Source organism: Strigops habroptila, chromosome 7, assembly GCF_004027225.2.
Source record: "Strigops habroptila isolate Jane chromosome 7, bStrHab1.2.pri, whole genome shotgun sequence".
NCBI classification, from domain to species: Eukaryota; Metazoa; Chordata; class Aves; order Psittaciformes; family Psittacidae; genus Strigops; species Strigops habroptila.
The window spans coordinates 40,461,394-40,488,955 of NC_044283.2; the positions used below are offsets into that span (position 1 = coordinate 40,461,394).

The 27,562-nt window shown below is 39.0% G+C and overlaps 2 protein-coding genes across 3 annotated transcripts in view; one reads left to right on the top strand and one right to left on the bottom strand.

The window, feature by feature from the left end:
- ANXA10 (annexin A10) overlaps window positions 1-7,737 on the bottom strand; it is a 63,013-nt gene extending 55,276 nt beyond the window's left edge. Inside the window, exons 1-2 of the mRNA XM_030491360.1 lie at window positions 7,677-7,737; window positions 6,050-6,207 (exon numbers count right to left, since the gene is read on the bottom strand). Coding sequence (XP_030347220.1) covers window positions 6,050-6,207; window positions 7,677-7,737 — 219 coding nt within the window. The remainder of the gene's footprint in view (window positions 1-6,049; window positions 6,208-7,676) is intronic.
- SPOCK3 (SPARC (osteonectin), cwcv and kazal like domains proteoglycan 3) overlaps window positions 1-27,562 on the top strand; it is a 469,987-nt gene that overhangs the window by 56,729 nt on the left and 385,696 nt on the right. The window lies entirely within an intron of this gene.

Below are 27,562 nucleotides of genomic sequence, written 5' to 3' on the forward strand. Positions count from 1 at the left end.
ACGTTGAGAAAATGTGTCCAGCAGAAGTGGCAATCGTAAAGAAGGATTTATACTCCAGTGGAAGCCAGTCTTTTGTCAGGAGAGCCTCTGGCTAGGAGAGGTAGGTGAGCTTGACGTCTGAGGTGGTGATGGAGAGCAAGAGTACACTTTGGGTTTTTGACAGCAGGTCTAAGTATAACTGCAAACAGTGTGAATTGCTTGGGGGCTAAAATGCTTAGGCCTGCTGTAAACATGAAGTCAGTGTTGTGTTATTTTTAAGCAGTATGAGAAACACCTGTTATCAAAAATGAGTCATTATTCACACCGGTTGTTTCATATTATCTTAGGATAATAGTAGTTCGTGGCTTATAAGTATTTTAGTTTCCTGAGTGGAATCTTTTATTCAGATGTAGACGTTGGCTGAATTAATGACCTCTGGGACGTGCACAAGCACGTTCACATTCTTAATCTTATTTTGGAATATGTTTAATAATACCTAGCTGTGTGCATCAATGTCTGCCTGTCACCCTGTATTTACTCACAAACTGTTTAGCTGCCTCTTCTTAGCTCTGTTTGTAGCTGTTGCAATGCAGGAATGATGAAGTTTCAGCTGTTCCAGTGATGCCAAGCTTATCTGCAAACACCCCAAAACACTAAACATGCGTAACTGACAGCACTTTTGAAGGATAGGGGAGTGGTTGGAGGCAGGCAGATTAACACAGGATCATGAACGGATGTGGCTGTGAGGAGTATGAGGTTGGGAGAGTGGGTGCTGGAAATCACACTTCCCAAAGGGTGCTCAGTTAAAGATGTGGCAAGTATCTGCCAAGCACGATGCAGCTGTGCTGGTGGGAAGGACGTGAAATGCTGACAGTTCTTGCTTAAACCAGCGAGAGTGGTAGGTATGAAGAATCAGCCAGGCCAAAAATACAGGATATAAGTACACTTAATGATGCAAATATTCGTTCATGGGGTTCCAGGACAGCACATTTTCTAAAACTATGAAGTAAATATGTATTGTCTTTATGATTTGCTTTCTCCAAGGTCAAATGAAGGGGGTGGGGGAAGATCTAGAGTCACCTACAGGTGGAACATAAAGTGAGGGACGAGTCACTTTTGTTTCATCTGCTACTAGAAGGATTTATTCTTGGCAGGAAAACAAGTCGTCTGCATCTTAACTTGATTCAAAGCGTAAACTGAAGCTGCTTTTTACTTTTTGACTGTTTCCTCCATGATGAGACCTGCTGACACATCATGAAAAGATGGCAGGCAAAGCAAAAATCAGCAGAAAGAGAACTTGAAACTGCAAAATAAAATAATATAAAAGACTGTTCCATACCAAGGAAGGGTAATTGAATGTGTGAATAGTAGGCAAACATCCCCCAGTTAAAAAAAAATAAATGCTGACATCAGGTATTTCTTCTTAAAAAAGGGGTTATGGAATAAATCATCTGTCTTAAATTTCTGGCAGTGGAAATACTGTAAGAGATCTTCGGGAGGAAGCTGTTGCTGTGCAAAAAAGGCAATTTGGGATGAAATATTAATGAAATTACACAGCAGACAAGGAATAGGGTATAAAATGAATTGTCACTGTTCTCTTGAAGTTTATTCCATGTAAGGATTTGGGCATTTAACAAGAAAAAATAGTAACGAAGGAGGAGCATACATTATTCTTTTCTTTCCAAACAGGCTGTTGACAGGTAGAACTTGATCAAAGAGATTAGCTAACACAAAGATCTTAAAAATAAGAAAATGACCTCGTATTATTTCACTGACTACTATTTTCTCACTTATAGCTGTGTAAAACATATAGCTATGTAATTTATCATAGAAAATACTGTATATATTATAAGGACTCTTAATAGTGGCACTATATGCAATATTATAATAAGGTTATAAGGTAAATTATTGACCTAAAAAGTAGACTGCAGCACATAGTTTTATATGAAACATATATGTACTAGAAAATTATTACTGTTATTCTGGATGGCAGTGGTGCTTTTTCACTGGGATTTTCCTCCATGCTATACAAATTCATATGATATTTTCAGCACTTACTTGAAATAAAATATTCTTGCAAGGAAAAGGGTTTCATAAAAATAATGCAATCAATATTTACTTGAAAACACGTTCACAAATTATTTTTTGTTATATTTGCCTTTGTGCACCTACATGGTCATTATTAAAAGAAATAATAAAGCTCAGTATTTGAAAAGAATTGCCAAGAAGTAGGATTTGTGTTTATATGTATTTCCATTATACTGCTTGCTATTGCCTAAGTGGCAGACAGATAGGATTAGCTGAACAATCTGTATGAGAATCCAACTCTGTAGAAGCACCATTAAGATCTCCCTGGTAGAGATCAAGTATTGCTTTCACGAACACCGAAACACTGAGGAAGGGAAGGCTAATAAAGCTGCAGGGAATAAAGGGTACAAACAATGGTCACATCTTACATGGTCATCTGAGTTGCCATTGCCTGTAACAGAATAGCTAGTAAACAATATATTATTTTATGATTCTTCCCACCTCTTCTCTTCGTACTTTTAGTACTTGGAGTTCTTGGCAAAATATTTCTGTAAATGTTTCCATATTTTTAACTGTCTGTGGAGAGTTTGAATGAATATTTTAAGCTGAACTAGCTCAAATGAGCTACATAAATCACATCATATATTTTAGTTCCTGTGAGAGATGAATGTGATCCTTCCACCTTTGAATATTTTGCCAGTATGCATACCTGTTGTGCATATGCAGTCACATTTCAATTTTGAAAAATTCTGCAATGCATCATGTTTTCAGTTCACTTCAAATGGGTGTATGTGTCAGGGGAAGGGAAAAAACAGCACAGTGCTGGAACAGTCGTGCGAGTTAGTTAATTGCATTATTTACTCTCATGCTTTATTGCTTCCTACCATCTTCATTTCTAAACTCACAAAGTCAAATCGCTTCTATGTTGAGGACAGGTGTGCCTGGGGTCTGAACTCCTTGGAGCAGCTAAAGGAGGGAGTAGTTTAATGCTCTTTTGTTTAGTAATTGGTAAATTAGCGGAGGCTTCAGTCAGTAACATAAACCTATAGAGCTCAGATGAACAGAAGATAGGCTATGGCATGTGATTAAATGGTTTTGTGGTGGTGGAGAAATGGAAAAGAGGCTGTGATTTGTGAGCAGTGGGTAGAGCTGTGTATGTACAAGTGTACCCTGGAGAAGCAGGAGCTGGAAGTTGGGTTCTGGTTAGAGCACCATGTGAGAATGTGGTTCCCAGGAGCTCTAAGAGTAACTTTGGGTTAGGTGTGGCCCAGACAGCCTGTTTGACAAACCATGGGGTGCAGATAGGGTCAGTGTTACGATTTTTGAGAAACTGCCAATATTTAAAGAAGGATTGTTGTTTTTTTTCTTTTTGTCTGTGTTTTTAGAAAGTTCACCAAGGTGAGATAAAGGCAATGATTAAATGAGTTGGTTTTGTTGTCTTTCAGTTACTTGAGTTCCTTGGAAAAACATTCTGATTATCTTATATTGCCTTTCTAATAGCTATCATAGGCTTAATAGTTGGTGATTGACTAAACTACCAAAAAATGAATGTTTTTTTGTTTACTTAATATTGACTTTTGATCTTAATCTGCAAGGTATAGGAAAACAATAAACTAGACACAATAGGCAAATTAATCTGTAATTAAACATACAACTCATTGCTAGGGTAATACATGCTGTAGGTTCAACAAATAGCTGTAAAAAGTTTTCTTGAAGAGTTGTGACGGGATTTTTTCAAAATAACTAAACTGGCAGCCACGGATTTTTAGTGATTTTGGCTAAAAATAACTAGATGGGTGTAAAAGTTATTATATAATGAAAAGATAAGTTAGGTCTCCTGCCCATAATTTTTCTTGGGAAATGGACTTCTGTTGCTCTGTAATATTTTTATGCCCAGAGTCCTTAAAGGAAGCAATCTGAAGAGACTGCATGGAATAGGAATACCAGCTGTGAAAGGAAATAAGTGCTGGAACTAACTTCCCTCCACAAGCCCACACATTTTTTGAATAAATAGAAGAAAAATTGGAGTGCCTTTAGCAGCCTAATTGGTTATTTCCTGTCCTTCTACTGTCATGCTCCTAAGAAAAACCCAGAACTCCTGGTTAATGTCAGTGTTCATTGGCTTACAGCTTCCAGTCTTAAATTTGTTAAATGATTTTTTGGTCCTGATAATTTTTGTCTTTTGCGACTTTATAGTCTGTGCTGCTTTCAGGGAATGATGCCAAAAAGGTAATTATTAGACTTAAGTAACTGTGGAAACGTCAGTCTGAGGTCTGAAAAGAGCTTTTGGTATGGTGTAAGACAATAGCATAGATTACCCCTCACAAACACTCTGTCTTGCTAAACAGAAATGTCTTGTTCTGTGAAGGAACATACTATGTATGAAAGTGTGTAGAAACAAACAGACACAACAAGAAAAATAAACAGGAAAAAAACCCACACCAAAAGAAAAAAAAACCCCTCTCAAGGAGTGCTCAACCTCCCAAAAACAGGGGAGATGAAAACAAATAAGGATGGTCAGTCATCCTTCAAACAAGAATTCTTGAGACTATTTTATTGGCAAGTTAAAAAAATACTTGTCTGAATGCAGACTGTTAATACACAGTTTCTTTTTATCTTGTTCTGCTTGATCTGTGAAGATGCCGTCTGCATTCCTTCTGTCTATCTTACAGCTCTGGGAATGTGTAACAATATGCTGCTGTGTAGAATCACATTTACAAGTGACAAAATCTTTAAACTTTTTTTATCTAAAAACAGTTTTTCAAGAAATTAAGTTGCTAAGCGATTTCTGAGAATTTGACGGATTAACTTTATGTGTTCAACAGTTACCATTGTACTACTTTACTTGATTCAAAATGTGAGCTACCATCACTTTGATCGATGAATTGAACAGCCATCTAGTTTCATTACCCAACAGTTCATTCAAATGCATCTCTATCTCTGAAATCTTATCAGCAATAAAAGTCAAACTCAAGAAATATGCTTGTGCTTTTTATTCCAGCTCTTTACAGGGCAAGGTGGCTGTTAGGGGCAAAATTCCTTCTAGGTTAGGCTCGTACAGACCTATTTTAACCAGCTAATATCAGAATAGACTTTAAAGGTAACAGAGACTGTGATGAGCTCTCAGCCAATGCACATAGATACTTCACAACCTGTAGATGAACTTGTTTAATGCTTTGGGTAGGCCTGTTTGAAATCTGTCAAGTTACTGTATGTTTCTGTGTGGCAAACCTCTAAGCAAATTTATTTTTATTCAGTTAGGACAAAGTAATTATATATGTTGGAAATGTGAGGAATTATTTCTTTTGTATCAGTTCTAAAACTCACTAAAGGTTGTTATTAATGAATACTTTTTGAAATAGATAGTCTTCTGTCCTGGATCAAATTCCTCCTTGTTTGTCACAGTGAAATGGCACAGTACGCAGGGATGATTAAAATAGCTGAAAACAAAGCTTTGAGGTGGATATACCTTTAAAAATTGATATGTGAATGAAAAAAAAAACCCTCACCCAAAACCAAAAAAGAGGTTGGGGGTGGTGGGTGGGGGTGAGAATTCCCTCATCAGGGGTAGTTTTGAAAACACTTTTGCACTCCAAATCAGAAAAATGAGTCAGAGGACATCAAGTTACTTGTTGCCGCTGGCAGTAATCTCTAGTTTCAGTCAACTCAGCTTCAGGGCTTAGAAAGCCTGTGCAGAAGAGCCAAGTCTCCTCAGAATTCAGCAGTAAACATAGCTGTACCATCCAGACTTCTTACAAAATACGCTTTTTTTTAAAGTGTGCTCTTTTCTTCTGTGAGCCACCTGTGCTCATATATACAGCCTGGTTGGAACAGCTGGCCCTGAATCTCTGATGATTGAAATCTCTTTTGTTTCTCTCTCATGGCTTTAATAGCAGTTGTAGTTCCTTTTTCTGTTTCTGATCAAAGGTTTCTACTGAGAGCTGACATGGAGGGAAACCAGTTTTTGATCTACAGGTTGGCACAGTATATCGATCTGCCATGACTGTTGCTCAGTTTAGTTAGTGCGTTGGTTCCTACTTACACTGGTGCTACAGTTCCCAGGCGATGCAGCCCGCAGAGCAGCTTGCATTTTATAACTTCCATCTCTGCAGCTTCTGAAGTCGCTGCTTGACAAGGTGGTCTTTAAGTGAGGTTGAGCTCTGGAAACATCCTGTCTACGCCAGTATGGAGCTATGAAAGCTGCATATTATTCATATTATTTATATTAGCATAAATGCAATTTCCTGCCAGTTGCCTCCATGAAAAGTGTGCACAAATTTAGGTCTGTGTGAATCAGGAAATACCTAACATTATTAAAGTAAAGGTTTGGTTGTAAAAAATACAGTTTCAGGTGAGAAAAGAAATACACTATTCAGTCAGCGAGGGAAGGAAGAGAATCAGTTTGACTCACTTGAGTGCTGTTATATTTATGTTGTATTTATGTTATATATTGCAGATGTCTGCTATTCACCAATGAAGATTTTTTAGAACATAGTCATATTTTCTAATTTATAAACCAATCATGTTTTCTAAAATATATTTAAATTACACTTTCTCCTTGAACCTAGCAAAAACATTACTAGTATTTAGAGACCAGTGCAGAAACTTAATTTGGCTCTGTAGCCAAATACCATTTTTCTTAGTAGGTGGAAGATGCAAGTGCTGGTTTTAAGTAAGCAGCAGTGATATGCACTCAGCAGTTAATGCAAAAATCCCTTCTAAACTCCACGAGACAGATATCACTATTTATATGATGCAAAAAGGTTTTAGTTCTTTTTCTAATAAATGTAGTTGCTATAGAGATATCCGAAACTCATCACTGTCTCTATCTACATCCTGTGACCTCCGATTTCTGAGGAATAGTTCCCCAAACATAGTAAGAATTGGTTACAATTTTCCTCTTCCTAAAAATTGCCCTTTCCCTCTATGTGAATTGCTCAAATGAAAGAGGTTGTCTGCCAGTGATCTAGGCACAGTTGTTGGAAGTTATTTTGCCACTAGCAAAACAGTTGCTCTATGAAGAGAAACCATGTCTCTGAAAGGCTGTTTTTCTGCCTCTGTGATACAACTGTTGGTCTCTAAATGCTCAACTGGCCAGCACCCTCCTCTGCAGTGGCACGGGGAAGGCACAGTGTTTATTTCACAGCTTGCACAGGGATCCAGTTCCCAAGTATGGAATTCTCTAGGCTCATTTTTTGCTCTAAAATTATATCAGGGTAAGCAATGGTCTTAATTAAGACAACGCTGACAAATGTGTTTGTTGCTAGTCACAAAATGAAAGAAGCAGGATGTCACTGGTAAAAGAGCTCACAGGGAGATGAACTCGTGCACTATTGAAACATGCTTTTACAAATGTGATTAGTGTGAAACCTACTATACAACATAAAACCCTGAGTATTGAGGAGAAGAGTGGGAGATGTCTGGGAAGAGAATTGTCTGGGATTTTCTCTGGGAATTGTCTGGGAAGACAATTGTTGGAATTCATATGCATCCTGAATGCCCGTAGCTCAGAAAAATTTTATGACGCCGACTCTCAAACATACTTGTATCGTGCTTCTGTGATTCTTACAGCATGCCACAGGGCAGCTGGGCATGGATCCATTTCCACTTCACAAAGGGAAGTGGAGCTCTGTGGCTGTGTTTCCCTCAGCTCTGGGTCCTTTACCTACCAGTGATGGGGAATCTTTTCTGTAAAGCCACACAATACGTCGCAGTGGCACATGCTTTCATTTCGCTAACCCACTCAAATGGATGTTGTGTGATGTCCGTTTAATTTGTGGTTTGCACAAATGAATCCCATTTTTAAGAACAGAGCAACCAGCACAAGTGAAATTTGTTATGGAGTTACAGAAGAGATGTAAAAGGTAAAGAAATTAGTAGGCAAATGGAAAACAACAAACACCATATACAAACTTCTGTCAGGCTGCTGTAGTTTGTGATACATAAATACTGGCAATTTATTTCTGTTTCATTTAGCTGTGAGTTCTGTTGGCTGCCATTTCATATTTTGTTTGTGTTACGGCTCCTCTAAGTTGTATGGAGTTTTGTAACAGAAGAAATCTATTTTAGTTAGCAGCTCTACATCTTTCAGTTTTGACTCTGTAGTCTTCCGTAGCTAATTGTGTTCGCTGCTACACTGATGTTCTCCACTACCTTTATTTTTAAAATAGCCATCTGTTCTTAAAAAAAGTTGTGAAGATTAGGAAGTTTACTTTGTACGTGTGTTGGCACATATGTATGAGTATTTCTGTGAGTTCAAGTTTAATTTGGGGGGGGGGGGTAGGGTGGCGGGGATAAGGAAAAGGTTGAGGGGGCTTTCAAGTTTGTATCATTATATTAACCTGACTAAGCTGCTGTTTCTAGCTCAGCTGCCTGCCTGGCAGGTGCACTCTAGACAAAACTTAGCCACACAACACACTGTATTTTGTCCAATGTCCTTGCCCAAGATGAGGATGTTGTCCATATCCAGCCTGAACTTGGACTCGTCACTTGCAAATAGCTGCATTTTCTTTTACTGATTCAGAATGCAATTCAGGATCATGTGTAACACAAATCAAAGGCTTGGAAGGGAAAGCGTTAATCTCCAGGACAGGTTCAGGCCATATCGGGTGTTGAGGGGAGGTTAAAGGGAGCAGGTGAAGCTATTGCAAGGCACAAGGAGGTGGCAGTAAGAGCACCTATCTCAGCTGACTACCAGGTGGTTATGTTGTTTGAAATAGTGGGGAGGAGAATGGGGTGTGGTGTGGGGATGTGTTATTGTTGAGTTATGTTTAACTGAGTGAAGAAGAGAAATTTCCTCATAGTTTTATGCCTGCTTTAGGAGAAAATAGGGATAGTTTGTTTTTTTTTTTCTCTTGTGGTTCTTCATGGCTGTTTCAGCTGGTATGATGGTGCTTGTGATTCAAAGGAGCTATGTAGGTACGTATTTTAATTTCATTCCACTTCACAGTCTGCGTTTTGTTGCAGAGATTTCCCCCCATTATGCATTCCTTTCTCGATGTAAGTTTCACTTTGAGCTTTGTAATACCCTTCCATGTCTGTAAACTAATAACTCAGGCTAAGTCGCTGAGTGCTGCTCCTATGAGTACTATAAGTTTTGTAAGTTGTTCCAGTTCAGCAACTGAATATTGATTTAGGGAACCTGTGTCTGTTCTTTGGGTTTAATTGTTTGTCCATTTGTAAATGAAGTCCATCAAAAAATAACATAAAGCATGGGAAGGCAAGTTACAGTTGGTGGGTTTTGTTGTGCTGTTCTAAGAAAATGAGCCCTGAATAAGATGAAATGCAAGACATTGTTTTTCTTTATAGAGTGCAGGAATTCATTCAGGGAAAAACAACCTCTAAACTGAGGGGAAGCAATGTTAGTTAGAATGGGAGCCTGCCTCAGCACTATGCTGAGGGTAAGTCATGGTGTATTGATGTGGCGCGGCAGGAGCAGATTGGAGAATCTGACTGCAATCTCCTTTCATTTACTACCATGCTGGGTGGCTAGGGTAAAGCAGCAATTGCTTATATGACTAAGGAATATTGAGGAAGTACCGAATGAATTTTACCTGTCTTCCCTTGCAATTTAGCTGCTGGAAATTATTATGAGCTAGGATCATAAGATCAGTTGGTATGAAGAACTGTCATTGGAGAACATCTGTGTTTAAATGATCAAGCAGTGCTATCATAAAGATTGCTTAATTCTTATAATACGCCCCATATATTTGTGTGTGACTAACGGTAAGTAGTAACAGCATAACAGATGTTAGTTATTTGTGTAAAATTAAGGAAGTGGCCTAGATGTGGGGCTTCTCAGTGTAGGAGGTGATATAAAAACCAGAGGGTGGTATGATGGGGGCATATCTGAAAGGCTAGATAAGTCAGCATACTGCTTTAATGTCTGGAAGAGTTCCAGGCTTAACGAGCATTCAAGCTCTTTTCTGCTGTGGGAAAAACATAATGAATACTGACAAGCCTGGGTTGCAGGTTGGCTGACGCAGCTGTCCTCAGGATTCAAGGGCTTTAATAGTTACCCGTCCCTGAGCTCTTCACTGGTTTTGGGTAACCCTCCAGCCTCAGAGTCAGTATCTTTCCTGACAATGAAAGCAAGCCAAAGACTTGGAAAATTGCTTTCTCGCTGCTTCTGAAAGTAGTAGGGTTAAGTAGTGTCATCTTAACAACCGAAAGCCCTTCTGCGTTTCAGTGTCCTATGCGTAAATGTCAACCATTGTTACATACTATTCTGTAATACAGGTTTGGGGAGGAGAGGGAATGTAAGTTTAGAATGCTACCATCTCTGAATAATTGTAGAATAAACTTATTTTACTGAGTATAGCTTCTAACATTGGTGAAAGGAACAAGTGGGTTGCACAGCTCTCTGGCGTAACACTGCTGTTTGTCACAGCAGTCCTTGTACTGATGGTAAATAGGACTATTTTAAATGTGCATGAAATAGAAAAAGCCAGGACAGCTACTAGATGAACTATGATGCTCTTTTGCTGTTCCTGTAAGTTCATAGTTATGTAGCAAATATTTGCTCCTTTCAGATGGGTATGAGACATCAGGAAAGAATTTGTTACTCCGCAAAGATGAAGGTATGGAAAAAAAGTAGCAACTACAGCAAAATATAGAGGAGAAATGCTAATTTTTGTTTCAGTTGGGGAAGGTACAGCATGATTTGTCATCCGTGATAAATCATGTAAGCCTGTGGATGTCTAGGTGTGAGACACAGCACTGCACGCTTTTCTGTGTATTTAAAACAAGTTGCTCAAAACCCCCTGTTCAACAAGAGATACCACGTTGTGTATCAACCCTGACAGTCACTGTGAAGAAAGAGCTCTCGGAGGCATGTGGGATGATGATTTATTCGCGTGAGCCAGTCCTAATGGCTGGCAGCATGATTCTTCTCTCATTCAATCCTTCTGTAATGTGCTGTGCACCTATGATTCCCAGAGCACAGACTGAAAGATTCTTGAAGTCTGACATCAGTTGCTTCAGACTGCAAGTTTTAGAAAGAATTTGAAGCAGAACCCATGATTTAAGTTTATGCTCCTTGTTTGACTAATTGTGCCGCAGCAAGTGAATAGTAAAATGTGGCTCTTAACAGGTGGATTTGAATCTGAAATAGCTGCATTGGCAGGCGAGACACCTAAGGGGCTCAGAACGGTAGCGCCTCCTTGCATTCAAAATACCCTTCTGCAACCCTGGGTCACCTTAAAAAGCAGTAGAGGGTAATAATGTTTTGTAGTTAAAGCTATTGATTGTGAGCGACTCTGACTGAATGCACAAACTTCCTATGTAACCTGGGACAGTAGTTGCTTTGAACAGCAACAATTCCTGAGTGTCAGAGTATTTTGGGGATTTAGTGGTTTGTTTGGGTTTTTTAAAAACAGTTGGCCAAGAGGCTGAAATCTGGGTTGTCAAATGCTGTTGAATCCACCTTTTGTGGGTGAGGTGCTAACAGATTTTTCTTTCCTCACTGATGATAAATCATGCTTGGTTTAGGGTGGGATAGGCCATTGACCTTGTCTGGTCTAACCCCTGATCAACATGCTTATTTTTACTGTATGGGGGAAGCAGTATGTAGCATTTTGATTCTAGCTGAAGACATTGCAAATAAAATACACGTTGCTTTAGATAGGTCTAGTAAGTAGCACAACTAATACATTAACAATACCTACATCTCATGTTTACTTTCAACTTTCACCCCTACCTAGAGGTGTGAGAGTGACTTCTGGGCTTTGTGCTGGCAACCCCCTTGTCCCCAGTATTCCACAATAGGTGTATTTGCAGTTTGGTCTGGATCAGTCACTGCTGTTAGTGATTTCCTTTGTTGCACAAGAGTAGTAACTCTTACAGGAGAAATTGAGTTCATGTATTGTTCTCAAATATGAAACTTACAGAGTTAAACTCATGTAAACCCCAAACAAACAAAAAACCAAAACCACAACCACAAAAACACCAAACCACAGCCAAAAAAACCCCTCCAACCCAAACAAACAAAATACCAAACCACAACCCCCAAAACATCAGTCCTGGATTGCTAATTAAAAATCAGTAACGCTGGGAAATGTTTAATGTTTCAATCCAGTTTTTGACAAATATGATGGATCCCCTAGATAAGCTCATATGGAGTGATGCTCAAGAAGTCTGGGGAGGTCTAAAATGGTATCTGTTCTGCCACTATTTTTGTAGTTGTTTTGAGTCTCACCTGTCTTTATAGATGACCTTGGCTGAAAAATGGGATAGGTTGAAGGGCATTTACTACTGGCATGAAGCTATCAGTCTCCAGAACAGCCTTTGGCTTTACAGAGCACTGGTGTTTAGAAAAAGGACTATATTACTAGAGCCAAGTGAAATTTAACAGTATAGAGTGCAAGGTTGTTCCCTTAAGAATAAAGGAAACTTTTTGCTGTGAGATATGGCTTGTCACCTTGTTGCACTGGTAAATCGTAGGAAAAGTATGTACTTATAATGCTAAAGACATTGCTGAAGAGCAACTGGTCCCAAGGTGTGTTGAGTGAGAAATGTGGCAGGAGATGTTGAAATACTGTGCCGGCACAAAAGGTGAAGCCTTTGAGGTAATGTGTACACTGTTGAAATTTCAAACTCAAAGCTATTTTTCACCCCTCACTTCTGAAGCGATCTTAGGACTCGGAGATTTTGAATTTTGTTTATCCCAGCAAAATTGAGCCTGTTGAGGCATGCCATTGCTCTCTGCTATTGCACAGCAGGGATAAATAAATGGAAAAGAGAGAGGGAATTAGTGAGGACAAATTTGTATAAGCAGACAATGGACTCACGTAGGCTACAAATTAGGAGACAGAATCTAGTTGTAAGTGGAAAGTGATTATTGTTCATACTTTGATGGGGGTTGGGAAGGAAATCTTGTTTCTGGAGAGGAGCCTTCATAAATCTAGACTTTATTATAATTGACTTCTGCAGCAGGCAAATTACGCTTGTGATCCAGGAGGCCTCTTCTAGTCTTTCTCTTCGTTAGTAGGAACTGTCTTGCAGTTACATGATCTACTTGGCTTTAGCTTTACAGCAAAAGAACATAATACTGTTGAAGGGAGTATTTGTAAATTCTTGTGTAACAAGTGCTACATTTATCAGTTTGTGTAAATGAGCTCCTTTCCATCCACCATGGGAAAACAAAATTAATCTTAGTATCCTCTGTGCCAGAAGGAATATCTGGAATGAAAAATATATTCAGTAATTTTACTGCTGGTAGCTATAGCATCACTTTTCTGATATATTAGTGATTTTAATAAAATAAATTGAAACTTTCAGCCAGTTGTTGTATAGAAGAAAGTCAAGGAAAATGCAATGGTAATGATTGGAAAGAACTTTTTTTATTTTAATGAGATTGGGTACATCTTGCTAGCTACTTCCTCATGGGAAACAATATATTGTGTAATGCAGATTTTGTAAATCCCATTAATTTCTCCCTGAAGTTGCACCCTCCCCCACGGCGGGGAATACTAATATTCTGAGTATGGAGGAGGCTGGCATCAGTTTAATTACCCAGATGGTCTTCTTGGTACTGCTTTGAATGCTAGCTAAGCTGCTGCTCCCATTTCCCCCACTACTGGAGACTGCACTCTCCTGAGCAGACAGGAACGCAGTCTGGAGTTTATGTATGTTTCAGTGTAGAAAACTGAAGATCGCTCTTGGGGTGGGGAAAGAAAAGAACAAGTATTATGGCTCTAGACATTCTTTCTTGGATTGGATCCATGAGGTTGGATTTTGTGTCTGAGATGCTGTAAAATAACTAACTGGGCAATTCAAGTGCCTTTGAGAAGACCTTTTCTGGAGTAAGCTGAAGCAGAAGAGTACCTCTGTGCACTTGCTCATGAGGAAAAATAGTTCGAAGTTTAATTTTAGTATAATGTGAAGTGTATTGCCTTCTAAATAAAGACTGCCTTGTGTCTAAAACACTTAAAAGTACTGGTTTAGTCAAAGCAGTATTAGTTTTATTAAATAAGCTCAAGTTCATTCAGTCTGTCCTAAACTCATGTGACCTATACATATATTCCTGCAAACTTACGAGATGTGCACTTTTTCCCAGCTCATATTGCATTCAGCCCAATGTAAAGCTAAATATCCTGTGACTGAATGTTGATTTTTGTGGGAGTGCTGTATTCACTACATTTCAACTTGGATTATGTGAAAATTGGACTCCTGTTTGGATGCAGGTGCCCTCAGAAGAAAACTTTTTTTTCTTAAAGGGGAATAAGTGGTATAGAGAGCTATAAACCCACAGACAAAGTGTGTCATTTTAGAGTGAGTTTCAGATACCGATGTGTTGCAGGGTTTTCAGTATAACCAAGTCCCAAAAATTGGCTGCCGCTGTGCTGTGTCTTAGTCCTGCCTCTCTGGTGTGCAGGACATTGGGCAGCAGTGGTTCTTCAGGTTGTGCCGTCTTGCTGCCCAGCATGTCGCTTGGTGCTTGGAGTGTGCCAGCACTGACCAAAAGCAAAATTAGTTAGGAATCTTGTTTACGAAATTGAAGATAAAGGGCTGGTGCTTTCTGGGGGTGTTATCTTCGTTGACTTCCAAGGCCTCTTGATTTTAAAATCAAGACTCCACTTTTTCTTTTCTATGTTTGTAATGTGTTAGATAGCCACTGTATAAAGCTAACAACAGAAGCATTGCAATAAAGGAAAATGATCTTTTAGAGGTGCAGAACTTGTGAAGAACACAATTTAAATTGATGTGATGACATCATCTTTGGCCTCCAGTGTGCTTTCAGGGAATCATCTCCTTTTCTAGTGAAGAAAAGCCTTCTTTATAATACATGGTTGCATATTTTATTAGGCACTTTGTTTTTAAACCAAGACTTCAATATGTTTTGTGTAAATTATTCTTTAGTAGGCAAGTTCTGTAATACCTTAAATGCATGAGAATATGCTTTAGTCAAACTAACACACTTTTCCTTATGTTTTATAAAAATAACTTTAGGAAACTGCATGTCTTTGGATGTTTTTATATCGAGCAGATTTGTTGTATCACTTGCGGTCTTGATGCTACAATCCAAAGCACCAGGCTAGTGAAACTCTTAGTCATATTACTTAATTCTGTTGTAAGTTCTTTCGAGAGAAAGAAGGGGAGACTATCACTGCCTGGCTATGGCCAGCAGGTTTGGAGACCTGGCAGCCCGCAGGGACTTCTCCACAGAGCTGCTTCCCAGCCTGATAGTGCCCAGCTTGTCTTGTTCTTCCTTTCCAGGGGCAGAGCTTTACATTTGCCCGTGTTGAACTCCATAACATTCCCACTGGTCCATTCCCCAGCCTGGGGCCCTTTGATGACAGCTCTGCCCAGGACTCTGTTGGCTGCCTCTTAGAGGAGTGGGACCAAGGTTAGAGCTAAATTGGTATAAATATCATTGTGAAGTAAATGAACTATTCCAGTGTGCATCCATTTTCTCTTTTCACAAACATTCATTTAAAAGAAATAGTTGTGTTGTGTAAAGAGTAGACTGAAAGCAATTCAGTATTATAAAAACTAGCATGGTGAATAATCAAGAGTATTCAGATAGCTGGTAGTGTTACAGCCACTATGAAAGGATGTGGGGTTTTTCATTGTGCTTCAGGATTGTTTATGAGAGGGAGAGCACTGTCACTGAAGCTGCAGTGGTAAGGAACTGTGGATGCTGATGCCCAACCAATACAAGGTGTTACTGCTAAAGGGAACAATTCTCATGGTGGATATGCCAGTAGGTGGAAAGGGAATAGCTGTTATTAGCATGGGCAGGCTACAGTGCAATGAAAATGCTACTTGGATGTTCACTGGTATTTGATATGCATCTCTTGGGGTGAATGTTTTGAAGACAAAGTCAACAAGGAAAGGGCTGCTAGACTTCAACCTCAGCAGGAAATACTTATGAGCCTTGCAATTTTGTTTTCAATACGATGTTTGCTTTTTATAATGGATAATATCGTACCTACCTCTGCCCATAGGATGATGTAGCTCTTCAGAATGATACCAGTAACATTATGATATGAGAAACAGATCTGTGGAGCTGGTGTATTTTATAGAGCCATTTTTATTGATAATGTTAGTATTCAAAATCCCCATGTGGAGCAATCATTAAAGCTCATTTAAAAACCCTCAGAGGGTTGCTTATAGCTCAAATACAGTGCAAGGAATTTAATTCTTAATTATATACAGAGGGATATATGAAATAAATTTGCAGTCATAAAGCATTTCTTGATTATGAATCCATAATATATTGTTGTTTCTTCAGAGAGTTGAAAAGATGCCATTAACATTAAGAGATGAAAGTATTCGTTAAATCAGTGGTTCAGCACTGGGCTCTTAATTTGATAAAAAGAGACTTAGAACTAGGTAGCTGCTGCACTGCTGCTTTTCTGTAGCCTCCTCTACTGGTCATGATGGTGACGCTTTAATAGCGAGTTCAGTATTTTCCAAAAGTGCAAAACTTAATCCTTTAAGCCACATTCCTTGTTCTAAGTGCTATATGAAAGTGATAAAAAGCAGTCCAGAATTAATCTGTCCAACCTGGCCTTTCGCTCTGCAATGATACTAAATGTAGGCTTGCTAGCAACCACAGTGAACACATGCTTGAATGATTCAGTGCTTCGGCAAGGGTCTATTTAGGAACAACATTGCCTGGTCTCTGTACCTGGACTCACACAGCATGCACTCAAATACATTAGTGGGGTGCTCTATTTGAAGCCAAGTCTGAAATCATGCAGTAAGATCCCATTCCATGCACCCTATGAGAAGGGGGTGCCAGATTCTGCAGTGACTGCTCTCTCTGTGCACTACTGTCTGCAACCTAAGACTAGTATGTAGTGCAAACCTGACTGCTGGTAAACAGTAATGTGATAGAGCCTAGGACTGTAACTCATCACAACAAAACTAACCTTGGCTGTTTTCTCTGTGCACCACACCAGTTGTTCATGTAGAAGCACTCGATAAGACTAACTGTGGCTGCCTCTGGTGCTGGTGTCATATTTTAAAACAAATAGAATAACTGATTTCTATGGTCTCAGGAATACTTTAATGCCATGCTTTATCATACAGAGCCATTCTCTAACCCAGAATAACTAGTTTAGTTTATTTACCTACATTTCTAGGAAAGCTATGTGTGTACTGGCCATGTGACAAAATCTGTTTACCCTAAGCCCGGGGAATTTTGTTTTCTGTGTGCTTTGGGGGGTTATTTTAACAGAGATGAGTTGGAAATGAAATACTTACTAAAGAAAGGCAGCTAACCCAAACCTCTAATTATCTGGAAAACTTCAGGCTGAACATTCAGCACTGTAATTACCTCAAAATTACTAGCTGAGGCTGGACAAAATATTTTTCTTTGGCATTTTGCTTTATGCCTCTAGCTTGAAAGAGGAATTAAACCTGCAAATGCTGGAGGTACTGTCAAAACAAGAGAACCGAAACAAGAAACAAGCTGCTTTTTAATTTCTGTGGATTTTTCTCAAGCATTTCAACTTGCCTTCTCTAAAATAACTGCAACATGCTATATTATTTACTGTTGATCTTAATTAAACTCCAAGGTATTGTGCAAGGATGTGAAATCAACAAAGCTGAACATAAGTAAAATGGCCAGCATCTGGAAGTAGACAGCATTTAAGTACAAACACACTGGGAAGTATTTCAGCCTCTCTTCTAGTCTCAAGGGCACAGTGAAATAGAGAGCCTTGCAATCTGCTCCCTTGGAAAGAGGCCTGTAGGATACATCTGTGATGTGTGGCTTTCCTTCAGTCATCTCTAGGCACAGACATAGGAGACGATTGGTAGCATGGTTGTGGGCTATTTGTACCAAGTGAGTATGAACCCAAAGAAGTACCCAGTTGTCAGTGATTCTAAATTATAAGTGTGAATTGACCTGGTACTGGAGAACTGTTAGTAGTTGGCCATTAGTGCATCCCAGCAGTGGGCTTTAGTGTTTCAAGGTTAACTGGATGTCAGAGGAGTTCAGACATTGCTTGTGGTCTTGATTTATGGTGGGCACTGGTGAATTCCTAACAGCTCTTTAAATGTGATTAGTGAATAGATTTAGATCCTGAAGCAAGGTATCTGGGCAGCTTAAGTTCTCCTAGTCAAACCATGTATGCTGCGGGAGACTTCTACACAGACAAGGGCATCCTGACATGCTCCTAAGCTCTTCATTGACAGTATGGAAGAAGCTCTTGATACACTTTTGAATTAGTAGTTCCCCACTTATGACCAACCTTAAATAGGACAGTTTTTTAAGTGTTTGCCATCAAGTAGCTTATTTGTGCAGTCTCCATCGCGCTTGTTCTACTTGAAAGTTACAGTGTCTGCATCACGCTGTAGAAGTCATTTTAAACAGAGAATGCAGATATCTTCCCTGGAGTACACCATGAAAGAGGTTTCAAGAACTGCCCCCCACCCCCTTTTTTCTTCATAAGGGTGGCTATTTGGAACATGGTACAGAGTATCACCCTCAGACAGATAGAAGTCTGTGCTCAGACAACATAGGGGTGTTTAAAATGCAAACATGCCCCACTTTGAAATGCACTTACTGACAGGTGTAGAATGCTTTACTGGGACACTGGTCTGCATGGCATCTAGGAGCACAGAACAAAGGAACTGTGAATCCTCAAGGGGAAAACTGACTATGTGACCTAAAACAATCCTTACCATTAGGGCAATCATTAGTGTAATGATATCATTAGATGCACAGATCTTTGTTAATCTTCCAATAAACCTGTCTAGGTACAAAATCTGTAGTCAATTCAAAGCTGAAAGAGTTGTGCCTGAACATGATTCTATTGTGTGATTCTATCTAGCTGGGGATAAGTGATGAAAGGAGTGTAGGGATTTTCTGGAATATGACTTACCTAATGGGATTTTATGACTTTGCTTTTTTGTACTGTTTTTGTACTTTTATATACTGTTCTTCAGATGTCAGCTTTTAGAGTTTTAGAAAATATCTGTAGAATCAGATCAGACCTTGCGCAGTGCTGCTCCATCAATTTCCATTCCTATACTCTAGGTTGGCAGTTGTTCCTGAAGGCTCTGTGCTTGAGAGGTGTGGTTCATAGTCACCCCACGGCTTAGAAAGACACTTTCAGATGGACATCTGAATGGTAGATTGCTATGGCCAAAATTCAGGAAATGGAAACTGTTTCTACAGCATAATGCTTAGTGACTAATGCTTCCTGACCTGTAACATTTCCTTAATGCTTATGGTTTTTAGCAGCTTGAATAACAATCTGTAGTTTACTTAGCAGGTGAGGAAAAGGGACATAGATGCTGGTTTTGATAATTTTACAGTAATATTACTGTTCCTTAAAACTGTTCACCACAAATGATACTGCGACATAATGTCAGGAGAATCAGTGAATTGAACAGAAGACAACATGATGTCTGCTGCAGTGCGTCTCTGCAAATAACATTTTCTTTCAGTCATGGGGCCAAGATTTGGAGTGAATAAAGTGAGGATTTTTTTTTTTTTTTCCTGAGTCACATTAGAAGTGAGAGAAAAGACAAGGAGGAAGAAATTGACAAGAAAAGGACTTCGTGCATGTAGAAACCTGAAGAAATCTGAATGATGAGGAAATGTTGGCATGACTTCTCAGGTAGTTTTTTTGGTTTATTACTTATTTTTTCATTTATCTTTGCAATGAAAGTGAAACTACTTTATTACTTATTTCAAAACCCCCAAACTGCATGTTGCTTACTTTAACTCTGATGTGGTCCCTAAGGAAGCCCAGTAAGTGTGAAAGATGCTCATTCTTCCTGAGTTTCCTGAAGTATTCAAGAGCAAAGGAGTAGGTTACGACTTCCAAGCCTGAGCAGCCTGCGCAGCCTGTGTCTGAGAGACCCAGCTATAGTGTTTTCTGTTCACAGAGTGGGAACTTCGTCACCCCATTAAAACAAACAAAAATACCCCACCGTAATCCTGTATTTATTTTTGTCTTTCCCCTGCCAGTTAGCTCTTGTAAGGCAACACAGCAATACCTTGGTAAAGAAATGACACAATAAGTATTGGAGGAGCTATTCACAGCTTTTCAGACTAGGCGTTAACCGGAGAAGCAGTGAAGAAAGCAGTGTCTGTTCCGTCTCTTCCATCTTGCTAAAGCGAAGTGTGGGCATTGGCATCTCTGAATTCGCCTCAGATCAGGGCAGGGAGACTTGTGCTGCCTTGTTGCTACTTGGCTTTTGTTTTCAATCAGCTTTGACACTACAAGCAATAGTGTGGGTAGACCCTGTGCTCCACTGGTTTACTCCCTTTACTTGTAATTGTTGCACCAGAAGATTTTCCTGTGCTTCCAGAGGAGGCAGAAAATTCTGTTTGTCTTGTGCATAGATGATGCCTGGTTCAATACAGTTCCTTCAGAAAGAGAGGCATGTATTTCTGACAGGTTGATTTATGCAGATCCCTGGTGACTGAGCTGATGTTCGCCTCTTATTTCCTCTCCTCCCCACCTTGAAATTGCATTGCTTACATACAAACACATCTACACTTCAACAACTACTTATCATTTTCTAAAGATGCTAATAAAATGGGAATAACTCTAGCATGAAGAGGCGGAAGGCAATTTGGATGGTGCTGGTTTCTAGTTGTTCTTACCTATGCTTTAAAAAGTAGCTGAGGAGAAACTAAAGAACAAACTCTGGTGAGACAGCAAAAGAACAACAAATAAAACTGGTAATGAATAACCTGAGAAGTAAATGTGGAAAGCAGCAAAACATGTGGAAATGGAACAGAAAAATTGGACATTTCTTGACATAATAGGTATTGACATAGCAGACCCTCAAATGATTATCTTTCTGTGTGGGATGTGTGTCACTGAATCATTTCCTACCAAGTGTGGTAAGATTAAAGCACTGGGGATATTTAGAAAGGAAATTATAGACAAGACACAGAGAATGACCTTTATCAAGAATGCTTTTTTCATCATGTGAAGTGCAGCTCCTTACCAATAGGGGAAAAAAAGTAGCATCCTACCCAGAGAAACAGGAACTAAGTGTGGAAAAAATGTTAAGTTTTGGAGCTGACTTTTCCTGTCTCATATGGTAAAGATCCTATGTATACTTCCTTCCTCATTACATCAAAGGAAGATACAGTTATTTGAAAATTATGGTTGCCTTCCAAGAAATGGGATAACTCCTATAGCTCTCAAATCTAGGCTCTGTTCAGCTGCTCTGCAAAGGAACTTCCAGAAGGATTGCTGCCACAAACAGTGTTGCGGGGGGGGGGGGGGGCCACAAAAAAACCCCAAACCAAAACAATATTTTTTGACCGTGTGGTTTTATTTTTGGGTCAAATTAATGTCATAAACTGTTTAATGTGTAATTCTGGATCCCTTACAGTGAAACAGACCATCGTGCTAATAATATGTGAAGTTGTGCTGCTTTTTTTGCTTCTGATTTGAGCAGCTATTACTGTTGTGGCTTGCCAGAAGAAGCCTAAAGCAGGAAAGATATTTGTCAGTCGTGGTTATTTATATCATCACAGCACCAATGGGCTACAGTATAAGTGGAGTTTGTAATTTTCTTTGTTCCCATCAGCACAAATCCAACTGTTCTAGTTTGTTCAAGTGGTGTTGGTTCAGCTAATGATTTAAGATGGTAAGGTTGGAAGCTGTTGAAGTTTGTTTCATAAAATAGAGCTTGTTGCCAGCCTGCAGTCCTACACAACTGGCATTCTGGCACCTATCAGCTGTGCAAATTACATAGTATAAACGTTGAAAAGCGAGAAGACTGCAGTAGATAGCTGGACCTTTGCAGACAGCATTTCTGGAAGAAGCGGGATTGATTATGCAGTCCCTTAGGCAGGGTATTACGGTATTAGCTGACTTCTGCCTAGTCAGTTTGTTTGCCTGGGTTATATGAGCACTTCCCTGTATCTTAAATCTATATGTTACAGTCTCCTTACTAGCATTCCTCATTGGTAATTACCCTTTTACAGATGAAGAAGTAGGAAGGGATTCAACCCAAGAAGCAGAGGAAGCTTGTGGAAGGGAAGGGAACCTGTACCTGAAGTCTTAGGTGCATGCTCTCACCACCCAACAGCTCTTTCTCCCTGTTGTAGGGTGACTCCTATTGTATAGAATGGACAAGAAGAGAATGGGAATGAAATGGGAAATTTAGAGCTTATATAGAAGAGAGGCAAACTGAGACTTTAGTAGGTAGCTTTGTCGGCAGAATAGGTAGGCCGTATCAGTTGCAGAAAAAAAGCCATTACCCGGAAGTGCATGGTTAGTCTTGGCAGTAGAAAAAGAGTTTAGCAGAAACTTCTGGATATATCAGACTAGAATTTTTAAAATGCTCGTTAAAGAAAACTGGTATTTCAGTAGAAACTAAAATAATTGCCTCTGTATTTCATTTCTGTCATCCTTCAAAGCTGCAAAGAGGTAAGAAATTACAGCATTAATGTTCCCACTAAAGTTGAGTGAAAACTGACTCTATTTCTAAGGAGGGATATCCACTACAGTAATATTGCTGTAAAGTAAGCAGTTGGAATTACATTTGTAGAATTTATAACCTGAAACCAAACAACCTGAATCCTTTCAGTATTCCATTTCTATGTTCATATTTTAATATCTCTGATGCTCATATTCTATTTTTATGGGCTTGATGGAATGCCTGCACTAGTTGGAATGCTTTCAGGAAACGGAGTTTTATTTTTAGATCAAATGAATCTGATTCAGGGAAAATCTAGTCCTGAACTTGGCAATTACCTATTTTTGAGCACTGAATAGCACATCTGAGGAGAGAGATGAGCCGGACTTTTTATTTCACTTGTTACTCAATATGCAGGGATGTGTCGGTATGTGCAGTGTGTTTTGCTTCCATTGACATATTAGTTTGTGGAAAATTGCAATATATAGAAAGCATTAAAATATGCCGACTATCAGTTAGTGTTTTGGGCATAGCAAGAGCATAATTAATTGCATATAGTTATTACTAACTCATAGCAAACTTTTGTTAGTGGAGAAAAGGAAGTGATGACTTGTGCCCTTCATAGGAAGGAGCATATAATTTTAGTCATTCCTGTGCAGCATCTAGCACTAACCCTGATTGTACCTTGGAGGCACATCTGTTAAATGGTTTCATTGCATTATGATAGCAATTTTGCTTTTCAGCAGACTGTAGCTGATAGTAGTAAGGTGATAAAAAAGTCTGTCTAATTCTCAAACTTGTAGTTGAATTGTTTTAAAACTTGAGTTATTAATGGGACTCCTGGGGCAAAAGGGATGCGGCAAGTGATGTCTCCTGGGAGAAAGGAGCGATGTTCTCCACATAATTTATTCTCCCGTGTTTAAGGTGACTGCCCATAAGTTACAATGAGCAAAGTGCACAAATGTTTCAGTGAAATGTTGCTAGCTTTGATGTTCTACTGCATTTAGGTCTTATAGCAGAGAACTATCTAGACCGTTACCAAGATTTACTTTACTCTCACTCTATATATATGTATATAAAGTCCCTTTGACTGCCAGGCCTTGTGTGTGGTGAGGTACATCTCTTTGTAAAGTAATATGCTTTACGCTGTGAGGAATTTACTTTTCAGTGTAAAGTAATGCTTTACACTGTGAAGAACTGCTAGAAGGAATAGATGATTTCTTTTTGTTTGTTTTTAAATAGTAAGAAACTGAGCAATTTAACTTCTTCCCTATTGCCTACAGAACTTCTTTAAACCTCACAAGAAGGTAAAAACTATATGCAATTAGCATGGGTTTTTTATTTTCTTTTTCTTAAATAAAGGGCAGTAAAGGAAAGCTTGACTATAGTCTCTAAAGCAAAAGATCATCATCTTATTGAAAAGGAGACAATGTAATTTAGAAGGTCATCGAGCCAGGTTGGAAAAAGCTTTCATGAGATCTGATGGCACTGGTCACCAGCACTGTGATTGATAGGACCTTGTCTTCCAGACACCAAGTACCAAGTTGCATTCTTAGTCCTGTATCATGCTATGATGAAAACCTGTATTACCTCCAGTGCAGACACAGACTCAAAGCAACGTTTATACCGTTGTTTTTAGCCACCATAAATTAGGAGAAATATTTTGAGCTGTTGAAAAGGATCTTGAACTAATTTTATAGCTGAGGTCCAATCAGATAATGCTAGTCTCTAAAGTACAATCATGCATTCACAGGAGAAAACATTAATATTGCTGTTCACCCCAGAGGTGACTGCATTTCAATTCGATATATTGTTTATTATCGTAATCATCTTATCTTTCAAGCTTTGAATATATTTTGGAGGTTTTGGAAAGAATGAATCTCTATAGACACAGTTCATTGCCATTTATAGCAATATGCCTAATGGCATATGCTCTATTAGACATAGTCAAAGAAGATTATGCTATTTGGTGGGGGTGGTGGTGTGTGGGGGAATCAAACCTTTTTTACGGCTTTGACTTCACAGGCTTGTCATAATGGGATGGTTCTGGAACAGCCATATGGCATTCCTGCAACAGTGCCTCATCTTATCCAGTGCAAGGTGCCTGAATCAGCTTCCATTGACATCAGAGTAAACTGGTGAACTTGCATCATCTTAAAATGGCTGTAATGGCTTCATCACCCTTAGAGTTATGCTGTTGTGAAAATTTGCATTATCATCCAAGTTGAACTTTAAACTGACTGCTTTGTCCTTCTGGCATTGACGCACTTGAGAGTTAACTGCAGCGTTAATACATAGAGTGCTTCAAATACAAGCAAGGCTGTGCAAAATTCTCAAGTCCTTAGAGATTATTTGAAAATGATACATGAAAAAGCTTCAACCTTGAAAGTAGTAAACTGACATTTGAATGTAACAAAGTGCCTTAAAGCTTGCCTCTAAATTGATTCAGTCTTTTTATAAGTGTCTCTCTGCATATACACACAACTACGTAAACCTGAACATCATCTATTTTTGTCTGTTGTTATGAATTGGCATTTTTACTGCCTGAAAGGGGTTTGTTTTAGAAGGTACAATACTTAATAATACACTTTCATCTTTCCAGTGAAGTATGCTGCCTGAGAATCTATAAGAAATAAGATGCTGTGTCAGTCACTTTACCAAAAGTGTTGTTTGAACTAAATTAATTTCAAAACGAGAACTTAAACCAGAAGCTATATAAACAGGACATAATCAACATTTCAAGGCCAGATGTCTTCTGCAGTTTTTCAAAATGTCCATTCTCTAATGTAACGTATTTTGGAACTTTGGCCTATAATTGAGGCAGAAGCTTAAACCTGTACCTGTTTAAACCTATGTACATGTCATTAATCAACTTGTGTTGCATCAGCTGCTGATTCAGTTTTGAACTGTTCTAAATGTAGTTTGTACCAGTGTTGGTTTCTCTGACTTGGCATTAGGCAGTTTGAAGAAAATGACCTACGTAAGGGCAGGTACAGTTTGCCGAGTAATTCCCAGTCCTCATTGCCTGGAAAGGGAAGACTACAGGGAAGCGCACAGAAACTTGTTGCTTTTCCACGTCTGGATTTTCTGCTGTAGGGAACTAAAGCACACATTCATATCTTATCCTGGCATGCAGCTGGACTGTGGTTAGGGTATGTGCTCCAGCACTGGGGCTGAGATGTAGCCAGTAAAATTCTGGGCTCCAACACAGTGCATATTTCTTTTATAAGAGCAACCAAATTGTTTGACAGACCTTACAAATAATGTCTGAGGGTTAACTGAATATTTCTGTCACCAAAAAAAAAAAAAAAAAGGCCTTTGAATACGTAGCAGGTATTTCAGAAAACAGTAAAAGGAAACTATAATATTGTATTCTATTTAAACAGCGAAATGACCATGTCTCATGAGGGACTCTAATATTGGCCGTTTCCTTACAGTTCCAGGACAAATAAAAGTACGTACGTATGTGGCATTCTTTGTCTCAAAACTGTATTACTTCCACTGCTTGATCTCCTAGTGCTCTTATCTGAGCTGTTAAATTGTTCTGAAGAAGTGATTCTAGCTCACTTAATATAAAAGTTCAAAAAAAGTTGGCACGCATGGGAGGAACTTCTGTAAAGCTTCTCTTTCTCAGATTTCTCAAGGAATTTGGGTCAGTTTCCTTAGGCAGGGTTGATAATAAACTATGGAAAGTGATGGCGTTTTATTTTTCACAAGCTTTTCCTATTTTTCCTTTCTGAACCGTACAGTGGCTTTTGTTTCATATTTGGCAATGACACTGTATTACCTTCTCTAAAAAAATTAACAGATATGTTCCTTACATATGTAGGATGGTAGTATTAGGGTATAACGAAAGGTATCTGGGATTAAGGCCTTTCTTGTATGTAGTAACCAACTTCTTCACAGGTAGAAGAGCTGTTGTGAATGCAAAGAGGTGTACGAACTTCTTTTTGGAAGAGTTTAGTTTTTCTAGAATCTGTTTATCTATTGTGTTCATATTTTACATATATTAAGGCAAGACCCTAAACATCAAAGTAGCAGCGATCACATTCTCATGAAGACAATGAGAGAAAGCAGCAGCAGCAATGAAAAACCAACAGTGGGTTTGAAAGGATGTAAAAGAAGGCTGCAAGAAGAATGCAGGAGGCATGGTGCTGCAGGTTGGTACTTCTGGGCAGAACCAAGTTCACTCATGGAAAATGACAGTGATATGCAAACCTCTGGGTGCTCACAGTCTGCTTTTGCAGTTTGCAGTGACAAGGAGAAGTGGGAGTTAATGCAAATCTTTTCCAACAGACCTAATGGAAACAATTGCAGTTGCATGTTTTTGTCTTCTGGGGAATATTAAGGAAGATTACCAGTCTCAGGAGAGTGAAGTTCATAGTCACCGGTTCCATAGGTGTCCCTATGGAATAAGGGATAGAATAAGACTTCTTATTCTGCCTCAGATCAGCTGAGGACATTCTGCTGCTTTTTTTAAACTCGCACAGGAGGCCAAATTTTAGGCAGCACAGGCCTCACTGTAGCTCTGAGGTATCTATCGCCTTTAAAAGTTTCAATATTGTTGTGGATATATGGGTATTCCCAGATTTAGTCTGTGCTACAAGTGAACGTTTTATGTACCCTATGCGACTAGGGATAGAGACATGACGACTTCAATATCAAGAAGATTCTAGAGTGAATTTAGCAGGATTTAGCCCCTGTGAGTAGTTTTAGGGTAGGATTGGCCCCATGCTCTCTTTTGAGGACATCTGTAAGTAGAGAGGATAGAGTTGTTACAAGTCTACCATTTACTAGCACAGACTGCTTGTCTACTGGGTTTGTACCTTTTGAAGTATTTTTTTCAGTGTAAACACACAATCTTTACAGGATGGCCTAAAAGCAGTGACACTAGATGTTTTTCACTTTCAGCTCCTCAGTTTCTAGGTTTGGCCCTTGGTTTTATTGCAACATGAACACTGGCTAGTCACTAGAGGGCGGTAACATTATATGGTGAAAACAGATTACACCCAGGTCTGAGCATTTCAATTCCCTGCCGTTCTGAAATGTCACAGAGACGTGAAGTGTGACTATATATTCTTATTAGATAGTGTTGCATTTAAGGGTTAAATTTCAATTATAAACTCATGAATGAAAGATAAATTGTATCTGACACTAGGTTTCTGTTGAGGATGGTGGTATCTTCCTTTGAAAACCTAAAGTCAGTTTT